At 56.7% G+C, this 23,999-nt stretch overlaps 1 protein-coding gene across 7 annotated transcripts in view; it reads right to left on the bottom strand.

Annotated features, from left to right (window-relative positions):
* The window catches only part of TTBK1 (tau tubulin kinase 1), a 40,427-nt gene extending 19,702 nt beyond the window's left edge, over window positions 1-20,725 (bottom strand). For 2 of the 7 annotated variants that reach the window (XM_032340042.1, XM_032340046.1), the window contains exons 1-14: window positions 20,666-20,720; window positions 17,501-17,662; window positions 13,385-13,405; window positions 12,455-12,602; window positions 12,134-12,207; window positions 11,819-11,959; window positions 10,931-11,035; window positions 10,453-10,518; window positions 9,902-9,994; window positions 9,691-9,816; window positions 8,242-8,396; window positions 7,047-7,302; window positions 6,640-6,818; window positions 3,415-3,976 (exon numbers count right to left, since the gene is read on the bottom strand). In XM_032340042.1, the coding sequence (XP_032195933.1) occupies window positions 3,415-3,976; window positions 6,640-6,818; window positions 7,047-7,302; window positions 8,242-8,396; window positions 9,691-9,816; window positions 9,902-9,994; window positions 10,453-10,518; window positions 10,931-11,035; window positions 11,819-11,959; window positions 12,134-12,207; window positions 12,455-12,602; window positions 13,385-13,405; window positions 17,501-17,608 (2,034 nt within the window). In that variant the 5' untranslated portion in view covers window positions 17,609-17,662; window positions 20,666-20,720. Of the gene's footprint in view, window positions 1-3,414; window positions 3,977-6,639; window positions 6,819-7,046; window positions 7,303-8,241; window positions 8,397-9,690; window positions 9,817-9,901; window positions 9,995-10,452; window positions 10,519-10,930; window positions 11,036-11,818; window positions 11,960-12,133; window positions 12,208-12,454; window positions 12,603-13,384; window positions 13,406-17,500; window positions 17,663-20,665 lie in introns of all 7 variants that reach the window. The other 5 variants (XM_032340045.1, XM_032340047.1, XM_032340043.1 and 2 more) reach the window with 4 other exon arrangements.
* Between the last annotated feature and the right edge of the window lie 3,274 nt (window positions 20,726-23,999).

The raw sequence follows: 23,999 nt of genomic DNA, 5'->3' as shown, positions 1-23,999 counted from the left end.
CCCTCACCCTGCTTTCCCTTCGCCTTCTTTTTAGCCAAGCATAGGATCCTGGTCCCAGCCGAGCTGAGGATTAGGGGCCCAAGGCCCTCTGTCCAAAAGAAAGGCTGGTTACGAGTGTCCTCCCACAGCTCCTCCCACAGCACATGTGCGTGGCTTGAGCATAACACCCCAGCCAGAGTTTGGTCAGCTTGGGGGGTGGGACTCAATCCTAGCATGCTCCTGCCCTTTCACTCACCCCCCACGCCCAGCTGAAGTACCGCCTTCAAGAGACCACCCTGCTTCCTAGGCAGGCTCCCCATTCTAGAAAAGAAGCATTCTCTGTTATCTACCTTATGGCCCTTGCCGATAAACCTTCACGTCCACACCTTGGCATCCTCACCCCACCTCTCTAGACCATGAACTCCAAAAGGGCAGGACTGTGGAGCCTTGTTCATCTGTGTCCCCCTGCCCCCAGCACACCGCCTGGCACGTGGCAGAGAAATGCTCTCGTGGCTGCCAAGCGGAAGTCCACCTGCTCAGAGAACGCTGACCTGCAGTGTTATCAGCCAGAGACAGCCGGCAAAGGATGGCAAACATCCCTCCCCCAAATCACACCCTCTGTCCGCTGCCTTCCCCTCTGCCTAGCTCTCTAGCCCCTTCTGATCTGCACCTTCAGTTTCCTGGGGGAGAAGGTGAGGCGCATGTAAAGAAAAAGTTGAAGGTATCATGGCATTCACACCAAAGACCAACAGATGCCTGGCTCCACATTATCTTGGTCGGGGGCGCGGGGTGGAGGGGGTGGGGTGGGGACAAAAGCAGTGCAAGGGCTCTTATCTTTAAGGATCACTGTTATGAGGAAGTTCACACATCAGACACTGGGCAGAGAGAGCAAGATCTAGGAGGGGGTCCCTACAGAAAAGTAGCAGGGTGGGGAGTCCGCAAAGGGTGATTCTAAGGCCGGCCAAGCTTGGGAGCCCCTATGTAGCCTGAGATCTGAGATCAGGACTCCCTCCAGACCAAAGAAAGAAAGAACAAATGAGCCAGTCCCCGCCCCACCCCCACCCCCCATCCTCCTCTGCCCTTGACAAGGAAGGTCTCTGCTTCACCAGTACTGGGCTGTACCGAAATGCTCAGTAAACCATGTCACCCGCCCCGCCATGTGCTCACACACACACACACACACACACACACAGGCTGCCATGCACACTGCTGTGCCTAAGGCACACCTGCTGACAAGGGCCCCCCACCCCCACCCCACACTCGGGCTCTCTCTGGCCTGTTTGCTCCTCTCCTAAACACACAAGCCTCAGACAGCACTCACGCAGCTCTACCTCTGCCCACAGCAACCCCCACACCCACCACCCGGTGACCCAGCATCCTGCCAACCTCGGTTTCCTTATCTTTTAAAGGGCGGGTTTGCCTTATCACATCACTATTGGAAGGAAGACACAAGTGCCCTAGGGAGGCACTGAAAGAGTGCAGCTCTGGTTACCGTCAGTGGAATTACTGCTCTGATGGTTCCCAGCCCTTCAAGCTTTGCCATCCCCAGCCTGGCCTCCGGGGTTCTCTGCACTCCTGCAGACCCGGGGCATGCTGCATAGACACGCCGCTGTGTGCGCAGACCCACAGCCACGTGCCCTCCTGAGCTACACGAACACGGAAGCGCATGCGATCACAGCAGCAGAAGGCTAACCAACTTCGCTGCAGTGCGCTGCGGGGAAACCGAGGCCCACAAACACCGAACACGCCCTCCAGACACATACAGCTCATGGCGGGCCCACAGCACCAGCAGGACCTGAACCCAACACTGAGACTGTACAAGAGGCCCGTGCCCACGTCCCCAACTCTCTCCCCTTACCTGCTTGGCTGCGGCTCCCCCCTGCAAGGATTGTTCCCCACACCCAGGAGGAATTAGAAGGTGAAGAAAACCTCCCAGATAGCTTACGTCCCTCTCTGAGATCCACCTGGCCTGCAATCACCAGGAGGGGACAAACAGAGGGCCCGGGTCCAGAGCCTCGGCGTCCTGACTTTGATTCTGGACTCTCTACCCTACACCACCCCTGTCAGTCTCCTCTCCTTGACTCTGAACTTCCTGTGCATGCGTTTGACCTCTGATGCCTCTGGTGCCCAGCATAGGCGAGGTGCTCAGGAAGACTATAGCTGCTGAATGGATGAATGAACGCAGGAGAAAATGAGAGGGGAGCCAGACAGATCTTGCTCTCTCTCCAGTGCTGGCCCTGGTGGGAACAAGATCCCCAACCCAATCATGCTGGCCCACACCCTGCCCTGCCTGGGCCTCCAACTCAGGTTGGCTAGGAGCACCATGGGTAGGGGCCCAGAGTTTCCACTTTCTGAGCCCCAGATTCCCAGGGTCCAAGGCACAGTGAGGATGCACAGCCCCGAAGATCTCAGCTCAGAGGCCCTCTTTTCTAGACAAGGGGGTGGGCCCTGAACGCAGTCCTGCCTGGGGCTGCCCTTCTCCCAGGCTCCCACGTGTTCCCAGGCCAGGCCTCCCAATCAGCGCATGCAGTGGATTGATCTGACCTTGGCCCTGAACCCTGGCACTTTCCAGAGCCACCTGGCACAGGGCCCTGACATGGGGTGATTGACTGGAACACAGCACAGCCCTGGAGCCCTCCAGCATCACCTCCTGCTCTCCCTAGACCCTCTGAGGAGTCATGCTCCCTTCAAAACCACTCAGTGATGGCACTGCTGTCCACACAGAACTCTGGGCACCAGCCGAGAACCTCCCCCCTCCACCAGTTCACAGCCCCTCAGTTCTTTCCGCAACACCTCTTGGTTCCATCCACCCTGCCCCACATCCAGAGCCCTGGTCCTGGTCCAAGCCACCAGGCTGCTCTCCTGCTGGCACCTGCCATGGGGCCTTCCTGCTTGTAGTTCTGGGCCCTTTCATCCGTTTTCACCCAGCAACCAGAAGGCTCATTCAAGAGCACTAAGGGGATCATGGTACACCTCTGTTTAAAAGCCTTGGGTGGCTCACCGAGCCTTCAGAATCAAACCCTAACCCTTTAGCTTCACCCTGAGGCCCTCGGGGCCAGGACTGGGGGACCTACCTCGCAGCCTCACCTGTTCTGCAACATGCCATCAGGGCAGTGCTTTCTGACTGCCGCCCCCGTGCCTTTGCACACACGGTCCCCTTGGCCTCAGAGGCCTTTCTCCTGCTTTGTCACCTGGCTGAGGCTGCTCATCACGCAAGACTCAACTCAGAACATGGAGGGCACTTCCTCTGGGAAGCTCTGACCGTCCCCCAAGCATGGTTTTGGACCCTTAAACCTATCTACCTTCATCACAGCCTGCAACTGGTGGATGCTAGTCAGCAGTCCCCAAGGAGCCCATGGGGAACCCACAGGGAACACTCCAGGCAAAAACCGTGGGCATCCAGGGGCGGGGAGTGGGGTGCAAGCCCAACCTTACCTGTCTCTGTGGGCCCGTGGGATCCGACTCTCTCCGTCGAGGGCGGGGTCCCGAGTGCAGTGGCGAGTGGGAAGGGCTGCCGGGCGTGGGAGGCTGCGACGTCTCTGACCGGCCTTCCGCCTGGCTCAGCTGGGGTGGTGGGGGCTGGAATGGAGTCTGCCGAGGGTCCTCCTCAGCCAGGGTGTGCACACCTCGGCCCCGGGGCCTGACAGTTGGCTCTGTCCCTGGCCGCCGCCGCTCCTCGCCCTCCTCAGGCAGTGGCCGCAGTTCCTCAGGTTCCTCGTCCGTGGTACCCGACGTGCTGGGCTCGGCCCCCGGGGGGAAGTCCTTGAGCTCCGTCTCCTTGTCAATGATGACCCACTCCTTGCTGTCAAAGTCCTCCTCCTCGGCCAGTGGCACAGAGCGGAAGGCGTTGCTGAGGGCCTCCTGTTCCACAGAGGCCGACACGTCCATGCGGCCGCTGGCCTGCCGGTCGGGGTGGCCCGTGTCCACTGATAGCATCTGGGCCGGCTGCGAGGAGCAGGCCTGGCGCGAGGGGGAGCCAGGCAGATCCATCCGTGACCTGCAAAGCCACCCCGAGTGAGGCTCAGTGCCCAGCCTCTCCATCTCTTCAAGGGACTCGAGAAGGTGGCCTGGTGGACCGTGCCTCCTGGAACCCACTGGCCAGAGCAGCTCTGTCACCCGGGGCCAGGCCTGGTCACCACCTGGCTTACCAACCCCCTCCCACCTCACTCCCCATAGAGATCCCATTCATTCATTCATTCATTCACTCAACACACGGATTTGGATGCTTACTGCCTTCCAGGAATACAAACAAGCAGAAAATGAAACCTCGCTCCCGTGCCCAAGGAACGCTGTCTTCTGGACCACCCAGGAAACCTAACCTCCCGAAAGCCAACCCTATGTTCCCCGTCTGGTGCTCATACCCTGTTGGAGGTTCCCTCCCACTGCCGTCAAGGCAAACGCACCCACCTGGCCCTCGAGGGGGCAGATGATTTTTCTAGCTTCTTCTACCACCACCCTCCAGGCCTGCCTGGCTGGTGTCACCACCCCCAACAAACTCCAGTGGCTCCCAGCCTGGAGAACAAAGTCCATATTACTTAGTTGGGCACTCAGGTGGCCAGGCCAAGGCCCAGGTTCACCGTTCTCTGAGGCAGACTCATCTCTGTCACTGGCTTTTCCCCGAACTGCCCACGTGCTCTTACTTCGGTGCCATTGCGCCTGTCACTCTCTGCACGCCCTTTGCTGTCCCACCCGCACGGATGTCACCTCCTTGGGGAGCCTTTCCATCCTGCTCTGCTGGGGGCGGGCAAGTTTGCCTTCCAGCGCTGTGTTCCCCTCTCACCACAGAATGGAGCACGTGTGTTTACATATAGGTCTTCCCCAGAGGCTGTGAGCTCCCCTGGCAGGGCCTGGGCCCCACCTGACTTTTCATGCTGGGCCAGTGACCCTGCTGAAGGACATCTCTTCCATTGTGCGGGGAACCTCACATTACCTCCAGAGGCTCCCAGCCTGGGAGGGGGCTGGGTACCAGCCCTGAGGTGAAGGTGTTGCTGGTTGTAGGAAGGGCGCCCCCTCACTGAGAACCAGGGAGGCTTAGCTGCCTCGGGTTGTGCACATCCTCCCACTCGGGCTGTGGGCAGGGGGCTAACTTTCATTCTCCCCCAGCCTCGAGCCTGTGACAGAAACGGGTGCAGCTCGGAGCCACTGTGGGGCTTTCTCAACGTCCTTCCGCCCTGGTCTGTGGGACTTACCTCCTTCCTCTCCAGGAGATTGTTACTGATTTAATAAGGCTTAAAATACACACATCCCTGAGAGAGGAGATTCAGGGCCTGCCATGAAAATGGCTGATGTGGCTTCCTTTCCTGAGCGCATGGTTTGTTTTGAGGGACATAAAGGAGAGAGGGCGCCCAAGGAAGAGAGGGGCTGAAGGTGGGGGAAAGGGAGGTGAAGGAAAGGGGGAAGGTGGGCATCCAATCCCAGCGGCTTCATACTTTTTCCTGCTCCCAAGAGCCCCAGAACCCACCCAAAACCTCGGCCCTGCCCTACAAGATCCTGAACCTTCCCTTCCAGAAAGTCTCTCTTCAGCCGTCTCCTCTTCCCATTAGCCCTGAAACAAGAGTTCACACTGGGTCAAGCCAGTCTGCTCTTCAGGGCTGTCTGTTTGGGGCCTTCCCACCTCTCTTCTCCACTGACACCCCCTCCACACTGCTGTTCCTTGGCTCTCCTTGTTTCCTCGACCCTCTGGGCTGGGCTACCGTGAATGCAGACGTGGTCTTCAGTCCCAGGGAGGCCAACCCGTGTGAGTGTGACTGTGAGTGTGAGGGCTGGTGGCACCCTGGGCACTGGGCCCGTGTCCCCCTGTCCTGGGGTTGCCGCAGGGACTGGCACAGGCCTCTTCTGTCTTGAGCACTGCCACACTGCAAAGGGCACTGTGTCCCACCCCAGAGTCAGGGTGCAGTTTGGAGCAGAATCCAGAGGAGGGGCCGTGGGTGGGGAAGAGGAGGCACGTGGCATGGATGGGAAGAAGCAACCCAGCCTCCTGAGCCTGGCCTTGGGAAAAAGGCTCCTTTTCTGGTGCAGAGAAGACTGCAGCCCTGCTGTGCGGTGAAGGCCCACTCAGAGCCACACGAGGGTGGGGGCATCTCTCAGAGGCCTCAGGGAGGTTCTGACTCTGGTCTCTGATGGCCAATGAGCCAAAATGTTGATCACATTTTGGCTCTAAATTCTCTGTCCCACCAACCAGATAACCCTGTGACATTCAGATCCCTGCACCCCGACCCCCAAAACTTGATCCACCCCCTCTTGGAGCGGAGCATTTCCTGGTCTCTCCTCCCAGGCCCCTCCCCCAAAGCTGAAGAGAGCCCAGTCAGCTGCTCCAAGGCATCTGTAATTAGTCTCTAAGGAGAGGTTCTAGAAGAACACCCACCTACCAGCTCACCCCTTGCCTCCTCCTGGGCTCGGGGACTCAGTCTCCCTCTCCAACAACCCGCCTCCCCCCCTTCATCCCTTCGTAACATGAGCTGGAACCTCAGAACCCCCTACCCCCTCTCCAGGCCTTGTCACTGACTAACCAAGGTCAACCCCAGGCCCAAGGACAACCCCCTCAACACTCCCAGGGTCCCTGCCCACCTCCACGCTGCATCTGCTCTTTCCTTCAGAGCAGCCATGTGAAGGCTGAAGTGACCAGGGGACCCCTGGCCATGCGCCCAGCCCCAGACCTACCTTCTCTCATGCAGTTCCACCCGCCCGTCGGCTGTGGAAAGCCTCTCAGACTCAGGGCTGTTGACCCTCCGGTAGCGAAGAGAACGGACTGGGGTTGTCGGTGAGTCTGGAGGGGCACGCACCGGGGAGCTAGGGACCCCCACACCTCGGCTCTGCTCCTCTTCCACCACACAAGGGGTCTGCAGGAGAGGGGAGTCCCATGAACGGGGGCCGACAGGGTGGCTGTGGGCCAAGTGCTTTTCCCAGGGTGAAGGAGACAGAGGGAGGTCGACGCTGGTGATCCTGACATGGGGCGAGGCCACGGAAGCAGGGCCCGAGGGCGGATGACTGGGGAGAGGGCACACAGGAGGAAGGGGAAGGGGGCCGTGGGCTGGGAACCAGGGTGGGAGCGGGGGAAGGCCACCCACGTCCTTCTCTCTGGCTGCAGTTACTTTGCCGATGTTGATCCGGAGTTTGTTCCGGTTGACATCCGTCTCCTCCCAGACTTCAGCCTCAGGACCCCCAGGGTGGGGGACCAGGTGGGGGCTGGGACCTAGCCCCTCAGAGGGCCGGCCAGGCAAGATTGGAGGTGCGTTCTCCTGGTCGCTCAGGTGCTCGCCCTGCAGCACGTCCTCAGTGTTCTCCCGGAGCAGGTCCCCAGGCACTGGCGTCACGTTGACCACCCTGGAGAGGCCGGGAGGGGCCGGGGCTGTCAGGGGTGCTCTCTCCTCCCAGCACAGGCCCCGCAACTCACTGCCACCCCAGGGAGCAGGCACAGGAAAGGCCTTGGCAGGAGTGGGGGCGTCCGTGGGCCCCTCACCATCCCCGGTTCACCAAGCCTGCCCTGGGGCCATTTTTAAGCTGGCACAGGGCCGCAGGGAGATGTGGCCGCCCAACATGGCCGCCATGTCACCCTATCACTTTAGGAGACTGTTACTTTCCCGGCCCCACCAGATTTCCAGTGCAATTCGCTGGCTGGCCTCGTTTAGAACAAGAAGGGGTCTAAAGAGAAGAATCACTTGGGAACTCCTCGAGCAGTATCTTTGCAGAACGAGGCACCTTTGCAGAACGAGGCCTGATGTGCCATCAGGCCCTTCGGAGTCTCTTTCCCGGAGCCCCTGCCCTGTTTCCCTGGGTCCTCCCCGGGGTAGGGTGAGGGTCCCTGCCTCACACTGACCCTTCCCCAGGTGCCTCTGTCTTTGTGCTGGTCACCCGGCGCAGATATCACGGACTGGTCCATGACAAATACCCCAGACCCAAGAGCACCCTGAGGGCAGGGGCTTCAGGTCTTTTCTCTGAGCCCCACCAGCCCTGGACACAGGCTCAGGACATGCTGCCTAAAGGAATGTGTGTGAAACAACAGAAACAAAGTGTGGGGCTCAGGTAATTTCCCTCAGGGCTTTCCACTCCCCAGTTAGGTCAAAAACTCCAAAGGAGAACACCCGCTGTGTCCCCCCATTGAAGGCAGAGAGGTGGCAGAACTGCCTGGAGCTGAAGGACCCCACGGTTGAGCACCAAGAATAGGAAAGACAGGTGTGTCCACGTAGGAAGAGGAGGAGAGGGCTGACTTTCTGGGTGACAGTCCTGGCCCCCCACTGGCCCATCATCCCTCCCGAGACTCACCCAAACATGGCTGCCGTCTGCCGGGTGTTCTGCTGGGGTGGAGTGGAGGTGCTCGTGGACAGGAGGGCATCGGTGCCCGCCTTCTCCCAGTCAAAGGCCTCATTCTCAGCGATGCCCCGTTCCTTCATGCTATTCTCAAACACCGACATGATCAACTGCAGGGGTGGGGGTGGTGGGAGGACAGAGAGGTGACCCTGGGGCTAGCCAGGAGAATGGGGCAGTTGCTGGGATTGCAGGGGGAAGAGAGGGACCTTCCAGGACAGGAATGGGCTGAGACGGGGCACTGGAAGGAGAAGGGCACATTGATTTTAAATGAAAACATGCACATAATATGCAAATAAGCATGCAAATCACCATCTTGGTTTGAGCCCCACTGGCTGGACACCAAACCCTCTGGGATCCGTCCCCTGCTTACCATCCCCACCCAGCCTGCTCTGCCATTCCCACCATCTCAGCAGCCCCGGAGCTCCGGTAGTTTCCCAAAGCCACCACCTGGGGTCACGCTCTGCACAGACTGCTGCCTCTAGCGGCGCTGCCTAACCCACCAGTCCTCTCCTCTGCGAAGCCTTCCCTGATTCCCCCGCCCACATACTCCCTGATCCACCGCTCTCTGTTCCTAGCATAGCACACTGTATGCTCACTTGCTTGCAGCTCTCTGGTCTGGGGAACCCCAGGAGGAGAACTGGGGGGCAGAGCCTTCTATCACTCAAGTGAGGCATCTGTGGCAACCACAGGGCTCCAGGCTCAGGATGTGGTGGACACCCGTAGCCCATCAGAGGCCCGCAGACCATTCCAGCTCTGACTTAGCTCTCTTCAGAATGCAGGGCAGGGTCTCTCTGCTGGCAGGACCCACTTCACTGAGGGCCCCCTGTGTGCCTGTCGCTGTGCTCTGGGGTGTGGAGACTTGTGCCTGGCACATTGTGGGTCCTGAGCAGCACACTGCTAATGCATCCCCCCTCTCCTGTCAGGATTTAAGTGAGTCCCCTAGGGGTGTGATGGTGGCACCTTGGAAAAAGCTGATTTGGGAGTCAGGAGATGTGCCTGGGCCCAGCCCTGCACCCTGCCATGCTATCCAGTCTTAGTTTCCTCATCTGTGAAATGGGGGCAACACAGAATTCTGGTGTGAAATATTTGAAAGCATTTGGCTTCATTAATTGTTGAGTGTTAGAATAACCACATAAGGAACACACATTATCACCAAAGGCTTGTTTTGAAGTTTAAATGAGTTAATGCATAAAAAGTACCAAGAAGAGGGTCCGCTGTTGATAACTCATAGCTATGAATACCGTTTACAAGAGCACAGTACAGTGTCATGCAGTTGGAAGACCGGGGAAGATGCCCAGGGCTCAGCCAGCAGGGGAGTGGGGTCCCGGCAGTGTGGGTGCCGCCGGGGATGGTCGTCCCCATGGAGACGTCCAGGGATGCGGGGGCCAGGTGGCAGGCTCCCACCTGGTAATCAGGCTTGGTGAAGTAGTCGAGGCTGGCGATGTGGTCCAGGAAGAGGTGGAACTCGGAGGGCATGTGCTTCAGCAGCATTCGGTGCTCATACTTCTCCTTGATCATCCCTACCTGCTCCTGGAGGCAAGAGGGCACAGGGTGACGGAGCCCCTGTGCCCCCACGCCCCCTCCACCTCCTCAGACCCAGCCCCACAGGGCTTACCTTGTCCTTGATCTTCCTCCAGGGCAACTGGCCCACTGCAAACTCCACCAGCATGTAGAAAAGGGACCACAGGTCATCATGGCGGCCCATCTCCTGGGGGGGTGGGGGGGCGGTGAGGGGAGTCACCCACAGCTCTCGGGTCTTTCCCTGGGACTGACCCTTCCTGAGGGGGTCTGGCCTCAGGGAGGTCGGACACCCAAATTCCCGTGAGCAGAGCTGAGGTCTCCCTGAAACCATGGCTTTCTCCCTGACCTTCCAAGACACACAGAATCCTAACATCAAAACTTCCATCCATGCTTCTTCCCCCACGCGGATGGTGTGAGCAGAGAGGAAGGAATCTCCAAAAACAAGGATGAAGGAGAAGTCACGGGGAAATGGCAGCGGAGTCTTCTTCCAGCCGTGGTCTCTGGTGTGGCAGCTCCCAGCCCCTGCCCCATACTGCTGTCCCCACCGCGATGGCTGCCCGTCCGTCCCTCTTCCTGAGCTGCACACTCTGCCCTTGACCTGGGCCGCACTGCCCCCACCTCCTCAGGCCCGGCTCTGCCACTCACCCGGTTCTTGTGGGCATTGACTGAGGCATAACGAACAGTCCCTCGAAACCCGGCCACATTCCGGGGCTGCAAAAGGGAGAACACACAGCAGGGCCTTCACCCGCCGCCCCTGACTTTGGCGGCATCTCCATCCTGCTTACCGAGCCTAACTCTGCCTACTTTAACCGGGACTGCCTCCCTCCACCCCCAAGACTGACACACCAACCCCAGTGCTACCCCCACCTCCTGACCCTGCTCACTGCCCCTGTGTCCGTCCCCGACCAAGGTGGGCAGCCAGATCACAGGGTGAGGCTAATGCAACTACAAGAGCTCCAGGAGCGGTGGGGGGGATGGGCCGAGTGTAGACCGAGCTAGGTGCCGCTCCTACTGAATCCCAGGCCGGGTCGGCTTAGGCAGCTGCAGAAAGAATTGGCGAAGGGTGCCCAGGTCAGGGAGCCAGGCGGGGCGGCCGGGGGTCCCCGCAAGCGGCTGTACTCACGGGCCGGACGTCCCCCGTGGTGTTGGTGTACTGCCGCGCCAGCCCGAAGTCCAACATGTAGCACTTTCTGTAGGTGGAGGGCAGCCTGCCCATGGCAAAGTTTGACTGGGGAAGACAGTAGCTGTGACCGCAGGGCTCCAACCCCACCCGGCTCACCTCAAGGGGCGCCAAGAACCAGGGTTAAGTATAAACACCACCTTGGACCGCAGGTCATCACATCCCATCTGAGAGACAGGTGGGATCCCCCTTATCTGAGACCTGAGCATTCCCAAGGTCAAAGAGATTATGGGGCTTCTCCAGGATCACACAGCCGTGATGACCCAGCTGGGGGTTGAACTGAGGTATGCATCCAGTCCCCAATCCTTGGGAAGCCCCAGCAGGGCTGAGTGGCTTAATGACCCTGTCCTGCTCTGAGGCAGCAGCAGACCTGCATTGTTCTTACTGTGTGACCTTGGGCCATTCAGCCAATCTTTCTGGACCTCAGTTGTCAGTCCTTATTTGAATTGGAGATTCTTCCAACACCGGGATCCAGGACACAATCAGCTTCTGGGAATTCCTTACCAAGCCCAGCCCCTTGGTCCCTTTCGTCCTAGATTCCTCTGTGCTTCCCCAGCCCCAACACCTTTCAAAGTTCAAGGACTACTCAGGGCAGGAGTAAGGGAGAAGGGAAGAATAGAGAGAAGTGGGCCAGGGGAAGGCAGGGGTGTGTGCTCTTGGCAGGCAGGGGAGAGGAGGAGGAGGGCTTGGGGCAGAGAGCAGGAGGAAGGGACAGGTACAAGAAACTATTCCTGCCCCAACCACAGCTCTGGAGGAGAAACCATGGGACCTGGAGAAGGAGAAGTGGTGGGGGTGCACTTTGGAGGAGGGGTCAGGGAGGGCAACCCTCACCGGCTTGATGTCCCGATGCAGGAAGCCCACGGAGTGGATGGCCTCGATGGACTCCAAGATCTGCTTGCCCAGCCGCAGCGTGGTGCTCAGCGTGAAGGTGCCTCGAGGCTGGCTTCGGCGCAGGTCGGCCAGGTTCCGGCCCTGGGGGTGGCGGCAGGGGCTGGCTAGGCTCGGCTGCCCTGCCCCCTTCCCCGTGGCACCACTTGACATTCCACCCAGCCTCATCCCCAAAGGTTTGTGCCCACTCCCCACGCCCATGGTCACATCCCAAGCTTTTGTGGGAGAAGAGGGAGGACCCCAAGGGGACTGACTCACCTGGAGCTGCATCACTACGTAATTAAACTTCTCATTCCGGCCACAGCCAATGAACCTGCACACGTGGCTTTTCCCTGGGGGGGCACAGACAGGGGTCTCCCAACTCCCACCCCTTCTTCCTCCCTTCCAATCCTCAGGGGTCTCCAGTGAGTTCTTGATTCCTGGACCCATGACTTCTCCCACTCCCTCCGCCTGCCCCTCTCCCCACCACTGCCCTTAGACTCCGCCCTGTCTCAGCATCCCCCATCAGCTCTCCCTTAGCCCCAGACCCCAGATCCCAACCTTCACCTCTCTGCCCATCCTCCTGCCCTTGACCCACACCTTGGAGCTTTTTGAGCACAGCCACCTCCATCTTGAGAACCTGCTTGGGCTGCTGGGCTGACTCCACCTTGAGGGCCACATTCTCCCTGGTCAGTAGGTCCATGGCCTCGTAGATCTCACCAAAGCCCCCGCCTCCGATCTTTTTCAGCTACATAGATGGAAGAAGAGGATAGGAAACACAGGGATCAGGCTCAGCGGCTCTGTGTCCCATCCATTCCTAGCCCTTCCTTGGTGGGGGTATGGCTACCCTTGAAGAGGAGGATCCTGTGTCTGTCTCCCTTGCCCCACCCGCCAGGGCCCCTTCCTCCTTTCCTAGTGCCAGAGACAGCTCAGCCCATGGGCGTGCGTGCACGTGTGCGCACGCACAAACACACACACACGGACACGCGCGCACACACACACACACACACACACACACAGAGCGCTAGATATCAGAGTGGGAAGTAGGAAAGGGTATGAGACCTCTGACTCCATACAGACATGGAGACGAGCCTTGTAGGGTTCTAAAGAGATCATGGGCCATCGTGAAACTTTTCTTCTCTGGAAGGACAAGAAATATCACCGTTCCCCTACTCCTCGACTAGATTAAACCACCACCATCCAGAAGGAAAACGAATTTCCAGAACCTCCCAGCTTCAAAGTGGATCTTCCAGAGAAGCAGGCCCTTCCTCAGGTGGGCAGTCTCCTGACAGGTGTTATTAAAGGGAGAGAGTGATGGGGGGAGGGGGTATTTGGGGAGGACTCTCACCAAAGGGTATTCACTGCCCATGCCTGCTGCTGAAGCTCATGGCACTTCCTAGACCCCTAGTCAGATGCCCCAAACCAGGGTGAGCCTCCTCTGGGGGCCAGGGGCGCGTGCGGGGACCCTGGTGGGAATGCAGGTTTAGAGAGTCCATCTATTCCCCCCCCAGGGGGCGAGGCAGTACAGACCTGACCCTCTAGGCCCTCCTCCTCCAGCGTCCCAGGGCAGGCAGTGAGAAAAGGCAGAGGGGAGAACTGAGTTGGAGAAAGAGCCAGCCAGGGGAGATGAGCAAAGCTGAGTGATGGGGAGGGATTAAAATCATTTCAAGTCAGAGGCGTTGGGGTTCCTGGAGAGTGAGTGTGCTGCTGGCAATGATGAGGGACAAGGAAAAGATGCTGAGTTCTAAGCCGGGACTCAGCTGGTTAAAAAAGATGTACGGCTCACCTCACAGGTGGCCTGCCCTCGCTGAACAGCTTCCAGAAGGCTCACTGGCCTCCCGTTGGCTTGTTAACTCACCAGCACAGCTGGGCATGCTGGCGATTGGGTGGAGGCTGCTCTGATCAGCCAGCCTGTAAAGGGACTCTGAGCCCCATGCATCTCTAAGCCCGCCCCTTAGCACTTCTTCAGCACTCAGGTCCCATTAAATGTTTAATGGTGGCTGAAGCATGGGGATGGACGGGGGAAGGGGCAGGCCAGAGCCCAGGGCTGGGAGCTCCCAGCGGGTGACAGCTGACACCACTCCAGGAAGAGACAGGATGAAAGGAAGATTTAGACAGAAGAGCACCTCTGGCTGCGTCCTGAAGGCTCTTGTGCCCAGGAAGGAGACAGGGAAAGAGAAAGGAGGAAAAACAGTGTGAAACCAGAGTCTCTCTGTACTTCAGACAAAAGTTAAGTCAGACTCCTAGAAGAATTTCGTTAAAAAAAAACTTTTTAAAGACTTATTTATTTGACAGAGAAAGGAGAGAGCACAAGCTGGGGGAGCTGGAGAGATAGAAGCAGGCCCCCCGCTGAGCAAGGAGCCTGATTTGGGGGGTGGGCATGAGGCCAGGGCCCTGGGATCATGACCTAAGCCAAAGGCAGACACTTAACAAACAGAACCACCCAGATGCCCCTCCTAGAAGAACTTCAGAATCCGGAGGGGATAGACGCAGACTCAAGGGAAGAAGCAGCATGTCCCCCTCTGGGGAAGTTTAAACTCAGGGGAGAGTCTAGTATCTTCTAGAATCCTTTATGGTTTGTTGTGTGCCAGCAAAAAAGAAAGGGGGCGAGGGCGAGAACAAAAGCCCCATCTCAGGCTCTGTGCTCCAGACACACAGACATCATCTCAGCTCTTCCCCTAAGGTTCCTGACAACACAGGTGCAGAAGGTCGTAAGAGTCACCATTTTGCACAGAAGGAAAACTAAGGCGCAGGGAATTAAGTACTATGCCCCAGGTCACACTTGCTAGTAAGCAGCAATGCCAAGTTTCCCTTAAACCGAGGCACTCTGATTCAGAGCCCACACTCTTAACCATGATCTCACAGCAACTGGTGACAGCACAGGGCTTAACGGTGTGAGTGCTGAGATTCAAGTCCGAATCTGCCAAGCTCCGAAACCCTCCGAAGAGGTGGTAAGGAGGGCTCAGGGCACCAAGATATTTCCAATACCCACTCCCCAATTTCCGAGGGTGGCCAATGATATTTCTCTGCCATCTTCACTTCCAAACAGAAGCTGTTTCTCCTTCCCTAACCCCCTCCATACCCTGCCACACCCACTACCGAACCTCCCTGAGGCAGCAAGCTGGGGGTCTGCATGCACCCACTCACCTAACACCCCTCCTCCCCAGGTCCTACAGACACCACTCACCCATCGGGGATAGCAGACACAGTGGCCCATAATACTTTTAGGGGGCCATAAAAATGTTTCAATATTTTTAAATCACAAGGAAAACAAATGACCTCTTGGGTTAAAACATTTTAATATGTAATGTTAATTCATTCCTCTTTATACCAATGCAGTCATAAAATATAGCTTTTAGTACTTTATTAGAGAGAAAGAGTTCCATGAAGGCAAAAGCGCCCAGGGCCCATGAAAGTCATAATGCAGCCCTGTCCAAGCCAGGTAACCAGAATGTTCTCTCAACCTCTTTTTGTCAGACCCTATTCCTTCCCTCCTAATTTTTTTTGGGATCCCCTCCCCTGTCAAAGGAGGGCTACTGAAGGGCAAATATGATACAATAAGACCATCATTCACTTAGGAAAAGGGAAAACCGGTTTCTTGGCTCAGCTCTGGGTCACCTGGAGTGAGTTTCTTAAGTTTTTTCCTCCACGTTTCCTCCTCTGTAAAACGAAAAAGTTGTTCTAGAACTGGTCACAAAGACTCCTTCATCTCTGTGCTCTTGATTCTTGGGTGGGCTAATGCTTGGGAAGCAGTACTGCTTAATGGCCGGTGACCCGGCCGTCAGATAGACCTGGTTCCACCCAGGCGTCCTGAGAACGTGGGAGGTGAGTCAGTCTCTGTACCTGTTTCCACACCTGTGAAAAGGGGGTAATAATATCTATCCCATTGTTTTGTGAAATAATGCAGGTAAGGCATTTTGCATAGTGTCTAGAAACAATAAGTGCTCAAAACGAATGCTGTTTTTATTAGTGGTGGTGGTGTTTGCTATTCTGATTCTGAGAAGCACCCCTCAAGAAGGGTCAAATGGGCTTATTTATAAATACTCCACCTAGTGCCACCACCCCTCCCTTCACCCTGATCAGCTCATTTTCTCTTCCATTCCTGAGCTCTGCCTCGTCTCTGTCCCCCACCCCTCACAGGGAGATGGCTGAGGGGAGGCATCTGGTACCCCACCCTCTCTATTTCTCCAGGGGCCAGGGAGGGAGTGATGGTTAAGAGATGTCAGCCTGGCAGAGATTAAACACTTTCCCCTTCCCCCAACAACCCCTCCCCCACCGCCATTTCTCTCTCTACTCATCTTCCACCCCCTCCCTCAAAAAGCAGTGAAAAGTTCTAATCCAAACTCAGTATGCTGTGAACACCATCTCTTTCTCACCTCTTCAGGGCAAATGTCCTTCTGCCTCCAATCTGTCAGAAACTAAGCTCTCGCATCAGGGGACCCAGAGTGTTTTTGAAGGAACACTCCTCATTTTGCCAGGCTCTCATTCCCTTGATCACTGCCCTGGCTCTTCCTCCCCAATTTCTGTCCTGTCACTCTCCCTCTCAGGAAGTCCTCTCTGGGACTTAAATGGCTCCTTCCCTCCCTTCCCTCAGCTCTCTGGCCCTCCAAGTGCCACCACCTCTCCCAGTCCCTGAGACATCTCAGACAACACTGCCACCTTTGCCCCTATCCCTGGGCCTTTAGGGAACCTGCTGGAGGAGTGGTTGTTGCCATGGATACCAGCTAGCACCCAGGTCCCACTCTCTCTTCAACCTTGCAGCCCAGGTGAGCTGAGCCTCTCCCCTCAACTCCCACACACCCCCACACAGAGCCTCAGTGTAGGCCTGCTCTCTTCTCCCTCCGCTCCTCCAGGCTCCCCACAAGCTCACACAACATCACCCTGCAATCCGCCCTACACCATCCTGCCCCCACAATAATAAGAGGACAACAGAGAGCTCTTAAGCGACGAGAGGAAAAGGGGGTGGACAGGGATTGATTTACGATAGGTCCCACTCCCCAGACACTGCTTTTCCCCCAACCCCTCACAGGTCCCCCTCCCGTCCAGGCCTGAACCCCGAGGAGGCTCGGACTACAACTCCCAGCAGGCCGAATAGCCCGAAGTCCTGGGCTGGACGAGCAAGGCACGCTGGGACATGGAGTCTCGGCGTCTTGCACCTGCCGCAGGAACCAGTGAAGGGAGGAGGGTGGAAGGAGAAGATGGAGTGCGGCTGCGGTGGGAGCAGCCCGCAGGGCCTCTTTCCCCGAAGCCAGGCCTTTCCGTCCTCTGCGGAAGCGGAGGGACACATGCTCACTCACTGCCCTTCTCCAAGGTCCGGCAACGAAAGAGCCCCCTCCCCCACCCCGCCCGCCTCCCCCACAGAGCTCTGCAGCTCCCGCTCCGACGTCCAACCAGGAGTTGTTCCAGGCTGGGCCCGAGCAACGTGACCCAGCAGGGAAAGGGGTGAGAGAGGGCGCTGGGAGAAAGCGATTGTCCACAAGTGTACGCCAAAATAGTGACCTCAAGCAGTATGCAGATGAACTTGGGGGCACCTCCCTCTTAGGGGAGAGGAGTTGGGGGCAACTGTTTTAACAGGTCTCTGGTCCTCTCTGCTCTTCTCCTCCCCTCCTCTCCCCACCCCTCCCTTGGCCCCGCCGGGTCACTCACCACCTTCCAGCGATCCTTGACCACGTAGTTGGCCGGCAGTATGTCGGCCTGCTCCCCTCCCCCACTCATGTTGGTTTCGTCCTTAAGAGCAGCCGCTAGGCACTGCATCCGCCAGCCGGAGGGAGGGGTGTCCGCAGGGCCTGCCCTGGGGGGGCCATCTACCTGGGGGGGTGGGTGGGGAGGGGCCGTGAGTGGGGCAGGCAAAGGACTCGGGACCCTCCTGCAAATACGGAGGAGGGGAGCGCCATTCTCCTGGCAGGCATCCTCCCCGGGGCCCGCTGGGCAGATGCTCCAGGGGTTACTGGGGGAAGCACTGTGTAAACGCCCCGGTGGAGGTCACAAGAGAAGACAGAAATACTATCCACGGGAAGGGAGACACAAACTAGGAACTGGGGATGGGAAACGCAGCAACAGGACACACATGTTGAAAAAAGGAGAGGAAAATGCTGTGTGAGCAGGCTGGGGGTGGGGGGGGACAGCATTTCCCAAAGAGAGAGATGCTAACGTAGAGGACACTTGCTACCCCCCCCCCCCATGCTTATGTAGGGGACACTTGGGCTGAGAAGGATCCATCTGAGTGACTTGATGGGAGCCCCGCCCCCCCGCACCCACACATTCCTATGCAGAGGTGACACCAAATGTCCATGGAGCTGAGCATCTGAAGCTTACTAAAATAGGGAGTCCTGCTGACCGAGGGGTGACCCGTGGCAGAGCCACCGAGTGATGCAGACCTGCTCCTCCACCACAGGGGGTGGGATAAGCAAGGAGAGGAGTTGCACAGCAGCCCCTTGGGGATGGTGCCAAGTGAGGATGCTGCTGTTGTGTGAGGCACACACCATTCTCAGGGGTGAGTCCAACTCACTGACAGCCATGGGGTTCAGAAGCAAAGATGCGATCCAGAAGCAAAGATGGGATGGGGTTCAGAAGCAAAGATGGGATGAACAGAGGTGGGATGAACAGCACATGGATTTCAGAGGGACCACAGACCTGGGGGGGGGGGGTTTGGGGACAACAGGGTATGGGATAGGTGTGAGAGGCCAGAGGAATGCCGAGGAGCAGCAAGTCGCAGTGGGCGTGCACTGAGAGCTCTGACCACACCTTTCTGTCTGCTCTGGAACAGGAAGGCCACAGAGGTAGAAGTTGGATGTCAAAGAGAGTGTCCTGAGTGAGAGGCTTGGGAAAGCCCACCAGCATTATCCAGGGAAACAAATGTGTGTGCACATGTATGTGTCTGTGTGTGTATCTGCACATGTGTCCTTCCATGAGTATGTGTATGTCTTTGTGTGTCCGTGTATCTTTGAGTCTGCTCCTGTCCATCTGTCCATGGGTGCTTTTGCATGTTGTTGCGTCTGTCTGTGATGTGCATGTGTACAGACAGCAGGCCGCTTTTTGAGATTTCTGTCAACCCCGTGCAGGATTTGAACTAAGGCCATTTCCTCTCTTTCTTCCCCCTTCCCCCTACACTTTGGATAAGCACACTACTCTGCCCTCATAGTGACCCTGGAGAGTCACAGTGGGAAAGCAGTTGCTCTAGCTGGGGACGAAGTAGGGTGGAATGGAGATGGGGAGGAAGATAGTGACCAAGGTATGCATGGATGGAGCAAAAACTCCATAAACCTGTCTTTCCTTGGGGTGGGGATAGCTCCCCCAGGCTCCTGTGTCTAGTCATCCTCATACAGGGAGCAGTATGGGGTAGTAAAGGCATAAAAACCACCTTCAACAGGTCATAGAGGGCCATGAGGGACATGTGGAGAAGAGGTCTTCATACAGAGGGACACTGTCGCTCTTGTCCTATCTTTCTTCAAGTGACTCAGCTGACTCTTTCTCCAAGCCACCCAACTTCAGAGATTAAGAACCATGGGGATGTCAATCAAATGGGCTGCTGCCCACCTTCTGCCAAAGTGGCATGTGGGGCATGAGGTATCCAGAGGGCAGTGAGGGCAATGGCAGGGTAAAGGGAGAGGCAGGGGGTGCAGGGTTCTGGACTAAAGGTGGAAACAGGTTGAGGACGAGACCGAAGAAGACATTGAACCAGTTGGGAGAGAGCCTGGAGCAGCTGGTGACCCCTGGTGGGCCTTCCAGTCCTGTGATAGTAGATTCTATAGGTTAGTGTAGAAATTTGGGATGTAGCAACCAGTTTCAAGATGGACAAGCCTAGAAGGAACAGGTGGGGTGGGAAAAGAGAGTGGTGGCCAAAGGCTAAATCTGGGTTCCCAGCCTCTTCCTGTCCACCATCCTCACTCTCTGCCTCAGAGGACTGCCCTCAGCTTAGACTAGGCTGGACGACAGATCACAAGGAACTTAGCTGTCCCATTACTGCCTCCTCAGGACCCTTTGGGTATGTGGAGGTATGGGTGTGCCATGGGTGGGGGTTTGTGGAAGAGGTTTTTATAAGTGTCTGTCAAACAGTGTGGGGCCAATTTTGGAGGGGGGATGGGGAGACAGGGAGACACAGCAAGGGAGGGAGCTCATCATGGTGTGTGAGTAGAGGTGTTGATGTGTAACTATGCAAGGTGTGAGCCAGGTGTCTGGGAGCGCAGGTAAGGAGAGGTGAAGGAACCCAGTGAGGGGTAGTGGGAACAGGTGAAAAGAGCCGAGGAAGAAGGCAGAGGCGAAGGGAAGGGATTGGGGGGGGGGGAGGTGGTGACAGGATCCGTGGAGGGGGTTGGGTAAGGGGGAAGCAGGCGATGAGCAGCGATCCTGATGACAGGTGAGGGAGTGGCAGGTCCACGGGAGGCTGGGCACTGCTCAAGGGGTGAGGAAGTAGGTAAGGCAACTGGCCTCAGGGACGGAGGGAGTGAGGACGAGGGAGAGAGGTTATGGAGGCAGCTGGGAAGGCTTGTCAGGGTGACAGCAGGGTGAAGCCGTGGGGACAGGGGCAGCGGTGAGAAGCGAGGGGCAGAGGCCGTGGGGGGCTGGCTGGCGAGGGCGAGTGTGTGTGCTGGGGCTGGGGGGGCGGGGGGCAGGGAGCCGTTCCAGGCCTCGGGATGCGGCCCAGGCTGTGTAGGCCAGCGGCGGGCGTCCCGGCTCCGGCGGACACGGCCCAGGGAGGGGGAGCTGGGGAAGGCTGCGCTGGGAGGCGAGCCGGGCCCGAGGCCCGCGGAGCCCGCAGGGAAGCCCCCGCCCCGACCCCGCCGGCCCGCCGCCGGCCCCGCCCCGCCTCACCTGCTCTGTGCCCGCTGCGGCTGCGGCTGCGGCGGCGGAGGCAGCGGCTCGGGGCGGCGCATCCCCCGGGGCCGGGGCGGGGCGGGGGCGGGGGCGGCTCAGTGCGGCGCGGGGCTGCCCGCTCCCTCCGGCGGCGGTGGCGGCGGCGGCGGCGGCCTCCCGCCCGGGATCATCCCCGCCCGGCCCGGCCCGGCCCCGATTCTCCTCGGGCGACGGCGGAGGCAGCGGCGGAGCGGGGAGCTGCCCACAATGCACTGCGCCGCCAGCATCAGCACCAACCCTGACATCACCGCCCCACCGCCTGGCTCTTACATCACCGCCCTTTCTCTGACATCACATTTCACTCCGCTCCTCTCTCCACTCCTGCAGCCTTAGGGTTCTCCTTCAGATGGTCCCACTCCAGCTCTTCGGGTCTCCTCGCTGGTTTCGCCATTCACTTGACCGCCACCTCTCACTCCGGCAGGACCCCATCCCTCCTTATCTGTCCCCACAAACCTCATCTGTCTTGATCATCCCTTATCTTCTTCCCTCCCAACATGTCCCTGTCACTCCTTACCTGTCTCTGTCAGCCTGAAATGGTTGCCCCACTGCACCTTCCATGTGCTCATACTACTTTCCTGTAAACTCCTTTCCCCTCACCTGGGGAAAGGAGGGTTTTGTTGTTGTTGTTGTTGTTTGTTTGTTTGTTTTTGTCTTTTTGAAGATTTCGTTTATTTAGTTGACAGAGACACAGCGAGAGAAGGAACACAAGCAGGGGGAGTGGGAGAGGAAGAAGCAGGCTTCTCACGGTACAGGGAGCCCAATGTGGGGCTCCATCCCAAGACCCTGGGGTTTATGTCCTGAGCTGAGACTGATGCTTAACGACTGGGCCACCCAGGTGTCTCTCCGTCCCCTATTTCTTCTCACACATCCCTTGCCTAGAACTCACCTCCCCACACATAGGCCTTACCTCCTGGTTCAACCTGTTCCTGTCTTTGACCCTTCTTTCCATTTATTGGCAAATTTTGTCATTGTTTCTTACTGATTACAAGTAAGATGTACTTACTCTTTTTATTTTTATTTTTTACAAGATTTTATTTATTTATTTTAGAGCGAGAGAGAGAGAGAGAGAAAGAGAGAGCATATGCTCAGGAGCATGGGGGAGGGGCAGCAGAGGGAGGGGCAGAGGGACAGGTTGATTGCCCACTGAGCAGGGAGGGAGACATGGGGCTTGATCCCAGAATCTGGAGATCATGACCTGATCCAAAGGCAGATGCCTAACCAAGTGAGCCACCCAGGCGTCCCAAGATGCACTCTTTTTTAAAAAAGATTTTATTTATGTATTTGAGAGAACATGAGAGAAAGCAGAGAGTACAAGTAGGGGTGGGTGGGGAGGAGGGGCAGAGGAAGAGGGGGATGCAGACTGCCCACTGAGCAGGGAGCCTGATGCAGGACTCCATACCAGGACCCTGGGATCATGACCTGAACCGAAGGCAGATGCTTAACCAACTGAACTACCCAGGCGCCCAAAATGCACAGTTTACTGTAACATTAAAAATTCTTCTCAACATGGTAATAATATTATATAAAGACTATTACCACCCTTTTGACCAGTTTAATTACTCAACATTCTCTGAACGCACTTTACACTTTGTCTCTCTCATCCTTTGTGCCTTCCACAAATGCATAGAGGCCTCCATTAGCAATGACAAATGGCAACCATTTATTCTTGCCAGACGCTGTTCTAACTTTGCACCTATTAACTCATTTAATCCTCATAACAACCTTAGGGAGCAGCAGTACTAATATTACACCCATTTTATAGAGGAGGAAACTGAGGTACAGAAAGGTTGAGTAATTTGCCTTGGGTTACACAGCTAGCAAGTGGCAGAACTGGGGTTCGAACTCTGGCTTCACAGTCCACGCTCCTAACCACCATGCTGGGAGGAAGGACCACTGAGTCAGCAAGACCACTCAGAGGAGGTGAATTCCACCGTAAGTTGAAGGATTAGAAGTTTTGCAACAGACAAGAGGGGCCAGGCCAGAGGGTGGGAGAGACTTCCAAGCTGAGAAGAGGGCATGAAGTAAGCTGGGGGTAGACATACTCAAGATTACATAGGGCCCTGTGAGCCATGCTAAGAAGACTGGATTTTCTACACTTGGTTTTTGGAAGTGTAATGGAAAATGTCACGAGCCATCCAGATCCCCCTCCAGAATTGAGATACTCATTCCTTTAGCTGCCTTGGGTGCTAAAGTCTGAGTGCTCTGAGCTGACTCCCTCTCTGGAAATTGCCCCTGGCCAAGAATGCTGCCCCTCAACATCATGAGCCCTTTCTGGCACAATCCATATCCAACCGATGATCATCAGCCTGTGAGGACAAAGGTCTGGCCCCCTCACCCCATCTCGGGATACTTCTGAAGGGACATCCATTTTCAAAACTCCTGTTATGGTCAGCCAGGACTTCTATTGTCCTGCTTTCTTCACTCCTCTACTGATGTTGATCTTCAGAATACTTCCCGGTCAATTTCTTGTATGATCCTCTCCATGTCAGAGTCAATGTCAGGGGAACTAGACCTTCAGACAGGAAATCACTGAAGAACACAGTCTAATCTGAGTACTGAGTTGGGATACTAGGTTGACAATTTTGTCCCCAGAACTATAAGATTGTCACTCTAGCTTGTATTGTTTCTGATGAGAAATCAGCAATTAGGGGCACCTGGGTGGCTCAGTGGGTTAAGCCGCTGCCTTCGGCTCAGGTCATGATCTCAGGGTCCTGGGATCGAGTCCCGCATCGGGCTCTCTGCTCAGCAGGGAGCCTGCTTCCCTTCCTCTCTCTGCCTGCCTCTCTGCCTACTTGTGATCTCTCTGTGTCAAATAAATAAATAAACAAATAAATAAATAAATAAATAAATCTAAAAAAAAAAGAAAGAAAGAAATCAGCAATTATCCTTACCTTTGTTTCTCTGTATGTAATATCCATTGCTCCTATGGCTACTTTAAAGATTTTCTCTCTATCCCAGTTTTAAAGCTATTTGGGTATGATGTGAGTTGACATAGTTTTTGTTTGTTTGGTTGGTTGTTAGGTTGTTGTTTTTTTTAAGATTTTATTTATTTATCTGACACAGAGAGATCACAAGTAGGCAGAGCAGCAGGCAGAGAGAGAGGGAGAAGCAGGCTCCCTGCTGAGCAGAGAGCCTGAGCGAGCGAGCAAGTGGGGCTTGATCCCAGGATCCTGAGATCATGACCTAAGCTAAAGGCAGAGGCTTAACCCACTGAGACACTCAGGCTCCTGAATGTAGTGTTGCTGTTGTTGTTGTTTTCCATGTTTCTTGTGCTTAGGGTTTGTAGCTCTTG

The sequence above is a fragment of the Mustela erminea genome, chromosome 4 (genome assembly GCF_009829155.1).
Source record: "Mustela erminea isolate mMusErm1 chromosome 4, mMusErm1.Pri, whole genome shotgun sequence".
NCBI lineage: Eukaryota > Metazoa > Chordata > Mammalia > Carnivora > Mustelidae > Mustela > Mustela erminea.
Note: the sequence above shows the minus strand (reverse complement) of the source record. Positions and strands in the feature narration are given on the sequence as shown.